At 42.0% G+C, this 10,525-nt stretch overlaps 1 protein-coding gene across 1 annotated transcript; it reads right to left on the bottom strand.

The window, feature by feature from the left end:
- Positions 1-439: 439 nt before the first annotated feature.
- Positions 440-1,183, bottom strand: LOC111156765 (ring finger protein 182). Its single transcript, XM_022517831.1, has one exon. The coding sequence runs from the start codon at positions 1,181-1,183 to the stop codon at positions 440-442; it is 744 nt and encodes a 247-aa protein (XP_022373539.1).
- Between the last annotated feature and the right edge of the window lie 9,342 nt (positions 1,184-10,525).

Below are 10,525 nucleotides of genomic sequence, written 5' to 3'. Positions count from 1 at the left end.
AGATGTGTCTTGGAAAGCTCTCCTCTTGTGTCCACCCACCATCATAGATTATTGAGGATTAGAGGAACTGGTTCATCCCTAACCTTCTGCAAAGACCCCTCCTACAGCCTAACACCCCTCCCCGCTGGCGCCTTCCAGCAGGGGTGAGTGAACTCCTGCCCTTTCTACGGGCAGGCTCACAAGAAGCGCTCTGTGAAGGCTTAGCTTATACATGCTTGCATCTTTGCTAACACCTAAGTAGAAATGAGCACTTTCTGTGTCCAGCATAGAGGAAAACCAACGGAGTCAACTTTTTGATGGAAAACAGACCACAAACATTGGGCCAGTGGCTTTGTTAATGTCATGGACACTAATCACTGAGAATATAAAATAAATAAATGATAAATTACCTAACTTCAAAGATGGCAATGTGTGTCAAATTTCTTAGTCTGCATATTAATTAAGAAGAAGGTGCCATACAGTCTAGAAATTCGTGACAAACGCACTGGCAAAAACCATACACCATGAGAATGACAAGGCTTGAAGGGACGAGGCTGACAAAGACGACCCCAAGAGTGACTTTCTTAGACACCAGTAAGTAGATCCCTAAGGGCAAGGAGCTGAAGTAGAGCAAGCCCAGCAGCCAAACCAACACCCGGATAGACGTCTGAAAGAGCAGGGACGTACAGTTCCACACCGTCCAGTTGTGCGACACAGTGGTAACAGAGTCGAAACTCGCAGGCCTATAAAATTCTACCACGGGAGTGGAGCTCAGAGACGGGGAGCTCTCTCTCTGCACCTCCATGATGGTTATGACCAGGCAGTTGGAGGAAGTGTGAGAGGGACTGACCAGGGACGCCAGCCTCTTGGGGGTCAGCAGCAGCTCGGTGGGGTTTTCTGGCAGGCACTTCTTGCCTTTGCCTCCACAAGTCAAGTTTACCAGGATGTTGTTGTCATCGGGCAGGCTACTGACTTCATCATCTGGCAGGCAGGTCTCAAACCTGCAGAAAGGACAGACGATGACACCTTGCGGCGAGTCCCCAAAGTCGATGATCTTGTAGAGGCATTTGGCACAAACCCTGTGACAACACTCCAGCACTTTGGGTTTCCTCTGCTTCAGATTGTACCGATTATAACAGATCTTACACTCAAGCTCGTCAGAGACCTGAGCCTCTGCCGCCTCGTCTGGCGGCTGACTGGCCATCTTGAATCGTGTCTACCACCTCCCGCCAGAGGCAACTCACGGAATAACAACTTCAAGGAAGGTGTCCCTCGGAATATCACATCATCCAAATCAAGCGCTGATGCAAAAAGGCTGGGCAGGTAGTAACAGAAACCAGCAATCTTCCAGGCATTTTCAGTTTCTACATTCACTCTGTCTCAAACACATATTTAAAAAGGCCACATGAAGGGTCTGCAAAGGAAAAAAAGAGATTCTAATATAGTCAACAGTTCACTGAAATGTGCTTCATGGAATTTTCTGAGCTCCAAGTGGTTAGAAGCAATAGGTTTAAAGGTTAGAGCCCCAGGACAGGAAAGTGCTGTCTCCATGCTTAGCTTTCTCAACCCACAAATAGGACAGTAAAGAAGGAATTAAGATTCCTACTGGTGTAAATGCACTCTAGAGCACCAGGAGTATGACTAGATACAGACTGTCTGAGACTGGTAACAAATTCTGGCCTCTTCGGAAAATAAAACGGGTCATCTATCAGAAACAGATACACTTGTGGTCAAATTCCATTCAGTACAGACTGATTAATTCAGATTATCAACAGTATAAATACCAGTTATCTAAATGCCCTCAGTAGTATCTTGGAGTACACAAAAGGGAAATCTGAAGGATAAATTCACGTAAGGAAGAATGAAGCAAAGGACACCTGACAGCCAAGACTAGCTCCCAACCAAGAGAAGTAAACACACCCACCATGTGCACGAAGAACAGCGCGTGCAAGGCTCACTCTCAGTTCCCCTGCTCCAGTTCCTGTCAACTCCCTCTCTGTAGTGAACAGGAAGCATAACAGAGTCAACAGCACTCACTGCTGGCCCTCAGGTGCTGTCACTGGCTTTGGCCCAGACTGAGGGGTGATTCCACAGGCACGGTCAGTCCCCAGTCACCAGTACAAACGAAGAGGGGAGCAGTAGGCAGCTATCGCCACACCATCTGCATTTGCCCTTGATGTATGTGACTTTTTGGATAACAGATTTGTCTTAAGTTGTGTTTTGCTTTGGAAAATATCAAATTGGATTTGAATTTCGGAGCACACCCCCAAGCACGGCAGAGAAGTCTGTCAGGGCAGCGCTGAGAGGTAGAGCAGGTAGAACTGAGAGGTAGAGCAGGTAGAGAGGTAGAACCCCACAGGGATCAACTTTGCTGTGGGTTGTTCTACGTAATGGGGCAGAGGCGGTAGGCAGCTCAACTTGAAATATATGAAATTATGAATAGCTGGCTTGTGAATACATATTGCCTTCCTTTTTGTGACTTCAGCTAATTTTTTAATTGACATCATATAATACAAAAATGCATAATGGGTACCAGTTGCAAGACATTCCTGCTGGGAAAAGGAAGTTAATCAATAAATAGAATCTCTAGTGACAACCAAAACATGTAGATAGGGTTTTTTAAAATATAGTTTATTGGGACACCTGGAGGCTCAGCCAGTTGGGCATCTGCCTTCAGCTGAGGTCATGATCCCAGTACCCTGGGATCAAGCCCCGAATTGGGCTCTCTGCTTAGCAGGGAGCCTGCTTCTCCCTCTCCCTCTACCTATCACTCTGTCTACTTGTGCTCTCCCTCTCTGTGTCAAATAAATAAAATCTTAAAAACAAAACAAAACCAGAGTTCATTATATATGAATGCATGTATTTCAGAACTGTTATCATAAGCCAATTTCTATATATCCACTCCTAGACACATACAAAAAGGATACACAGACACAGACATCAACTCTTCTGTGCCTTTTCCTTTCATGTGCCCTGAATGTTTTCTTCATTCCTGATCCTGTTCATGAAACATGTACCCATATGGTCACAAAATGTGACTGTGTCTTGCCCACAATCTTACAAAGCTGGCTTCTTACTCTCCTGTGGCATGAACATCTATCTCCAGGAGCGGAGTCACAGACCAAGAAGGTGCTCTATCCCTGTAACCGTTCCCAGTCCTCGCCGCCTTCACAGAAGGGGCCCAGGGGCTGCGCAGGTTACTGCAGATCCACTTCCTGGACAGCTCCCACTCATCAGGCCTCCTGGTCGCTAAGTGCAGACCAAAGACCTATCCAAACAGAATGTTCTGTTCTTTTCTCTCTCTACCCACCCACTCAGCCTTAAAGCCTTCTCAAATCCAGGCGTACTGAAACTGATGGCAAGGGTAGAAATCACAGCACCGATCGCCTCTACTACCATCAAAAGTACTGGTGTACATGAAGGTGTGTGAAAAAGGAAAAAGACAGTATATGAACATATACACAGAGACATCCGGAAAAGAGACAGTAAAATACTGAGTGAGGATAAATAAGCAAAGTTATATCAGACCCATAGAAAGCTAGAATATGCATCTAGAAACACCAACAAAAGTCTTATGCGTAGGAGCTCCTTGGTGGCTCAGTCGGTTAATCATCCAACTCTTGATTTCAGCTCCAGTCATGATCTTGGGGTTGTGGGACTGAGCCCTGAGTTGGGCTCCATGATCAGCAGGACGTCTGCTCAAAATTCTTTCCGTCTGCCCCTCCCCCCACATGTGCACACTTGTGCGTACTCTCTCTCCAATAAATACATAAATCTTCAAAAAAAAAAAAGACACTACTTTAATTCTAAGACTAACTCCAGCAAACCCACTCCACCAGCTTGAAATACTTCAAGCCTGCCTGTGAGAGAGGCACTTCTGGGCGGGCAGGACTGGCTGACTACCTTGAGCTCTGGTGCATCCCTAGAAATGCAGCCAACACAAGTATTTCTTCCTGGAATGGCACAAGACATTACGGTGATCATTCCTCTCAGGAAGGCAGGGTACCAACTGCAAGGGTTCTTACAAAATAAATACTTCATTTGTCTCATTGGGACTCTAAAGGTTCCTCAAAGGACTCGATTAATAACCTAAAATCTGTAACTTCACAGGGTCGCCAGAGTCAGTTATCGAAAAGCTGTGCGTTCCCACCCTGCCTTCACTCCTGCAGAAAGCTGTGGACAACATCTGTGATGTAGAGTCAATGAAGCAAGACCCAAAGGAGCACATGCTCCGTAATTCCACTTCCGGAAAGCTGAAAAAGCAGGCAAAACTGAGCCGTGCAAGATGTGAGTTTAGGTGGTGAAACTAAGGTGAAAAGCCAGAAGTAAGTAACAGAAAAGTCGGGATCCCTTCCAACTTTGAGGGAGTGGAGCAAGCATTGCGAGGAGGGCACCCGCTGACAGACTGAAAACGCTCTGCTGCCTGACACAGGTGGGACTCAGGCGTGTTGGGTTTGGAATACACCATGGGGCAATACATTTTTCTGTGTTATCTACCACGGTAAGACATTTTTTATGTGTTATCTATAACTGTACTCAGAAAACTATAAAGTATTCATGAAAGAAATTGAGGAAGATACAATGAAATGGAAAAATGTTCCATGCTCATGGATTGGAAGAACAAATATTGTGAAAATGTCTATGCTACCTAAAGCAATCTACATATTTAATGCAATCCCTATCAAAATACCATCAACTTTTTTCAAAGAAATGGAACAAATAATCCTAAAATTTATATGGAACCAGAAGAAACACTGAGTAGCCAGAGGAATGTTGAAAAAGAAAACCAAAGTTGGCGGCATCACAATTCTAGACTTCAAGCTCTATTACAAAGCTGTCATCATCAAGACAGTAAGGTACTGGCACAAAAACAGACACACAGATCAATGGAACAGAATAGAGAGCCCAGAAATGGACCCTCAACTCTATGATCAACTAATCTTCAACAAAGCAGGAAAGAATGTCCGATGGAAAAAAGACAGTCTCTTCAACAAATGCTGTTGGGAAAATTGGACAGACACATGCAGAAAAATGAAACTGGACCATTTCCTTACACCACACACAAAAATAGACTCAAAATGGATGAAAGATCTCAATGTGAGACAGGAATCCATCAAAATCCTTGAGGAGAACACAGGCAGCAACATCTTCCACCTCAGCCACAGCAACTTCTTCCTAGAGAAATATCGCCAAAGGCAAGGGAAGCAAGGGCAACAATGAACTATTGGGACTTTATCAAGATCAAAAGCTTTTGCACAGCAAAGGAAACAGTCAACAAAACCAAAAGACAACTGACAGAACGGGAGAAGATATTTGCAAATGACATAGCAGATTAAGGCCTAGTGTCCAAAAATCTAGAAAGAACTTAACAAACTCAACACCCAAAGAACAAATAATCCAATCAAGAAATGGGCAGAAGACATGAACAGACATTTCTGTAAAGACAACATCCAAATGGCCAACAGATACACGAAAAAGTGCTCAACATCAGTGGGCATCATGGAAATACAAATCAAAACCACGGTGAGATACCACCTTACACCAGTCAGAATGGCTAAAATTAACAAGTCAGGAAACGACAGGTGTCAGCAAGGATGCGGAGAAAGGGGAACCCTCCTACACTGTTGGTGGGAATGCAAGCTGGTGCAGCCACTCTGGAAAACAGCATGGAGGTTCCTCAAAAAGTTGAAAATAGAGCTACCCTACAACCCAGCAATCACATTACTGGGTATTTATCCTAAAGATACAAATGCAGTGATCTAAAGGGACACGTGCACCCGAATGTTTATAGCAGCAATGTCCACAATAGCCAAACTATGGAAAGAACCTAGATGTCCATCAACCGATGAATGGATAAAGATAATGAGATACGTACACACACACACACACACACACACACACACACACACACGCACACATACACACTGGAATACTATGCAACCATCCAAAACCCAAAATCTTGCCATTTGCAATGACCTGGATGGAACTAGAGGATATTATGCTAAATGAAATAAGTCAGTCAGAGAAAGACAATTATCATATGATCTCTCTGATATGAGGAATCTGAGAGGCAGGGCTGGGGGTAGGGAGGGAAAATATGAAACAAGATGGGATCAGGGAGACAAAGCACAAGAGACTCTTAATTTCAGGAAACAAACTGAGGGTTGCTGGGGGGTGGGTTGGGAGGGACAGGGTGGCTGGGTTATGGACATTGGGGAGGGTATGTGCAATGGTGAGGCTGTGAATTGGGTGAGACTGATGATTCACAGACCTGTACCCCCAAAGCATATAATACACTATATGTTAATTTTAAAAAATCTTTAAAAAAAGTATTATCTATTACAGTAAAAAAAAATAAAGAAATAATACATTTTAAAAAATAAATGAATGAGGGGGCGCCTGGGTGGCTCAGTGGGTTAAAGCCTCTGCCTTCAGCTCAGGTCGTGATCCCAGGGTCCTGGGATCGAGCCCCGCATCGGGCTCTCTGCTCAGCAGGGAGCCTGCTTCCTCCTCTCTCTCTCTCTGCCTGCCTCTCTGCCTACTTGTGATCTCTGTCTGTCAAATAAATTAAAAAAAAAAAATTAAAAAAAAAATAAAAAATAAATAAATGAATGAATGGAAGGGAAGGAGAGGGAAGGATTATGAAGGGGAGGGAAGAAGAGAGGATGGGAGGGGAGGAAATGGAAAAAACATCTCTGGTTAAATACTTTAGGTATTTTTTATAGCCCGAATTTCTGGATCAACTTACCATCTTTTCCTCTCTGGTCTGTAATTCCATTAATTTTTTTTTTTTTAACAAAATAGAACTGTCACTTACTAATCACCTAAATATCCAGGCACTACTGTAAGTCAGTATTAAAATGGATGGAATCTCTAAGGTGAGTGCATCTGGTGCACGCGTTCCTTGACGAGATCAGCGGCTACAAGGGTGTCTCAGCAGGCACAGGGGAAAGAAGCTAACACACTAAAATCACCTCAAAAATAAATACGTGCGATTACCTGCGATGATGAACGTGTTAACTAAGGTTACTGGGGTAAACATTTTACAATATATCTGGGGATCAAATCCCATTGTACACCTTAAACTTACACAATGTTATAAGTCAATTGCATTTCAATAAGTCTGGGGATAAAAAAAAAAAGGTTTTTGTTTTCTGGAAAAATACATGTTCAAATACATGAAGCTGATATTCCTCCCTAGTCACTTAACAGGTATTTTGTGAAACATCTGGGGTAAGACAATACACGTCAATACTTACCCATTATAAGTATTGGGGTTATTGGACAAATGTTTACCTCCCTACCCTAAATACATGGTACCTACTGCTTGATTCAAATGCACTTCCTCTACTACGTAATTCCTTTGATACTAAAGACGCAAACTTGGCTTATACTTGAAACAAAGCCCTCCAGCGGGCACCCGTTGTCCCTGTCTACCCAGGATCTTTTTTCTCTCCTTTACACAGAACTGCTCCCCTTTCTGCCACTATGTCTCTGGGGAAGTGTTCCCCACTCACTCAGTGTGAGTGTGTTTGCACTGTCAACCAAGCACAGTACCCCCTTCTCTCAAGGTGTGACTCTGTGACCCAGACCTGACTCATCACAGTACTCCATCCCTTCCCTGCTCACAGGGATTAGTCAGGGTGGGCAGGTGACTCAGACCAGAGTCAGTGCTCTTCCCTAGGACTTTGTTATGTGAAGCCAGGAGAAGAAGGAACATGCCAGGGAAGGGAGGGAGCACAGACCAGAAGAAGATGTTTCAAGGAACTGTCAGGCCGTCAAGAGGGAGAATAAGAGAGAATGAAGCCAAAAATAAAATGAGAGATACAGGAAAGCAGAAAGCAGAGATACAGGCAGACAGACAGCTGATGATTGCTGCCCTGGACCTGTGAGAAGGCTCCCGGCATCTAATAAATTCCCTTTTTCGCTTCTGCTAAGTTTTTGGTTGGATTTCTACTACTTACTTATAATCCAAGGAGCCCTGGACAGTTACCATGCTGTATCTGATTTGAGAATTAATGTTTTTAGATCGAGGTTCTTCCTTAGTGGTACACAAATTATAAATTATAAAATTGAATAAATGTAATTTTAAAATTTCATTTGTGTGTGGATGTACATATTCAGATTTCATAAATATGCAAACGTCCTCATAAATATCATTATTTATTAGTAGCGTGTGTGTGTTTGTGTGTGTGTGTGTGTGTGCATTTGTCCTTTTTTTATTTGGTTAATGTCTCTTCCTCACTTCCCCCACCCATACCAGCCTCAATGTCACCCTCTTCCCCCAGTAACACACAGTAACTACCTGGTATGTTTCTTCCATATATATTCCCATGTACACATATGTATCCATGTACAAGTAATTATACAGACACACAGAAGCACAATTTTTCCATTGTCTTCTGACTACTAGGTAATACCCAGTATTCTGCAACTTGCCATTCCCACATAATAATGGCTCACGGAAAGCTCTCAATTCAACTAATAAGAGCCTTAAATTCCTTTTTTAATGAACGTATATCCCACCATTTGGATATGATGTAATTATAGCCAACCATTCCTCTCCTGGCAAACATCCATTTATCCACATTTCTCCCCAACACAAACATTACGGAGGAGCACAACCTTGTGACACTCTTATGTATGGGTGTTTTTATTTAAGAGACAAGGAGTGGAATTCCTGAGTCAAACAGATATTACCACTGACCTATGTCGCTAGACCGCTCTCCAACAGGAGTATAACACAGATTTTGACCAGTAGTAATAGGACTCTTATCCTCCAACAGCAATGGATGTTAGCAGACCATAAATTTTTGCCCATCTGAGCGGTGACAGACCATGATATGGGTTGGAGTTCCTTCTCTTGTATCAACCTTCTGAGTTTGCTCCTCTCTGAACTACACCTTCCTATTTTTTGGCTTATTTTTCTATTGGATTTCTGGGCTTTCCTGGTCAACTTGTAAACATTCTTTGTCACAAGACATATTAAACTCTATCCTCCGTATTGCAAACACTTCCTCAAATTTTACCATTTACTGGCCTTACTTAATATCTTTTGAAATGCAGAATATCTTACGCTTTGGACAGCCATATGTTTATCCTCTCTCGTAGCTTCTAGGTCTCCAAACTTAATACTGCTCCTAATATTATACATGCGGTTATTTTCTTGCGAAGTTTGTCTTGCTTTTTGACTTGTTTTCAGCTTTACATACGGTATAAGATACAATCCTAATTTTATTTTCTTCCAAATTTGGACATTTATCTTTGGCAAGGAAATAACCCATTTCTTCAGGTTTTTCAAGTTCGTTGCCATAGCGTTGAATACAGTTATCTCTGCCATCCTTTTTGATTCGTTCCTGCCTCTCTGATTACGTGTTTATTCCCGTTTCTGGTTTCATAAATTTTTGACTCTTTATCTCCTAATCAAACAAGTAAATCTTTGTATCTATTTTGTATTTTCAAGGAACTATTGTCTATACTTGTCCTTTACATTATTTTTTTATTAACTTTGGCTTTTATCTTTACTATTCCCTCATTCTAATTTATGTTAGTTTTGTCATTCTTTTTTCTCACTTCATAATAAGGGTACACTTTTATTCTTAAATAATGAAAACATCTAAAAGCTGAAAAATTTCCACTAGCTACACCTTTCACTGTATTCCATGGCTTTTGCAATAAATTGTGTTCCTTTGATTGATTTCTAGATATCTTGTAAATTGACTTCTGTTTTCTCCTTTGATGCTAGGGTTGTAAAGAATGTTTTTAAGTTTCCAAATGTAAAGGTTCTTTTTACTACCTCCTATTATTTATTTCTAATATTACTGGATTATGATCAGAGAATAAGATCTATAAAAATCCCGTTTCCTTTGAATTTGCTTTGAATTTCCTCTTCTTTGTGGTCAAGCATATGATCAAGTTTTGTATGTGATCAGAAAACGAATATTCTTTTTTTTTTTAATCAACAATCACAATAAAATTTAATGGACTAAACTCGCCAAAGATTCTCAGATGTGAAGGGGGAAAAGATCTAATTATATGTTCTTCATAAGAGACATGCCCAAAATATGATAAAATGCTGCAAAGTTTGATATAAGAGGCTGGAAAAGGATATACCAAGAAAATACTAATACAAAAAAAAGCTAGCGTGATTTTCTTACTATTAGATTGAGCTGACTTTAGTCCATGAACTTGGTCTGCATACAGCCTGAGCTACAGTAACAAACGAGACTCCTAACCCACCTGTTGTATCATATGACAATCCAGAGGCAAAAGATCAGTTAGATCTGGGAAAGTAGAGGCAATGGACCAGAAGGTCATTAAGAGACTCATAGTCCTTCAAACCTCGATGGTCCACCACCACGTGCAGTACTGCTCTCACTTTTTTTTTAAATTAACATATAATGTATTATTAGCCCCTGGGGAACAGGTCTGTGAATCGCCAGGTTTACACACTTCACAGCACTCACCATAGCACATACCTTCCCCAATGTCCATAACCCAACCACCCTCTCCCTACCCTCCTTCCCCTGGCAACCCTCAGTTTGTT

The sequence above is a fragment of the Enhydra lutris genome, unplaced genomic scaffold, assembly GCF_002288905.1.
Source record: "Enhydra lutris kenyoni isolate GAN:26980312 unplaced genomic scaffold, ASM228890v2 scaffoldscaffold48, whole genome shotgun sequence".
In the NCBI taxonomy this organism is placed as follows: domain Eukaryota; kingdom Metazoa; phylum Chordata; class Mammalia; order Carnivora; family Mustelidae; genus Enhydra; species Enhydra lutris.
This window is presented reverse-complemented; position numbering and strand designations above follow the sequence as displayed.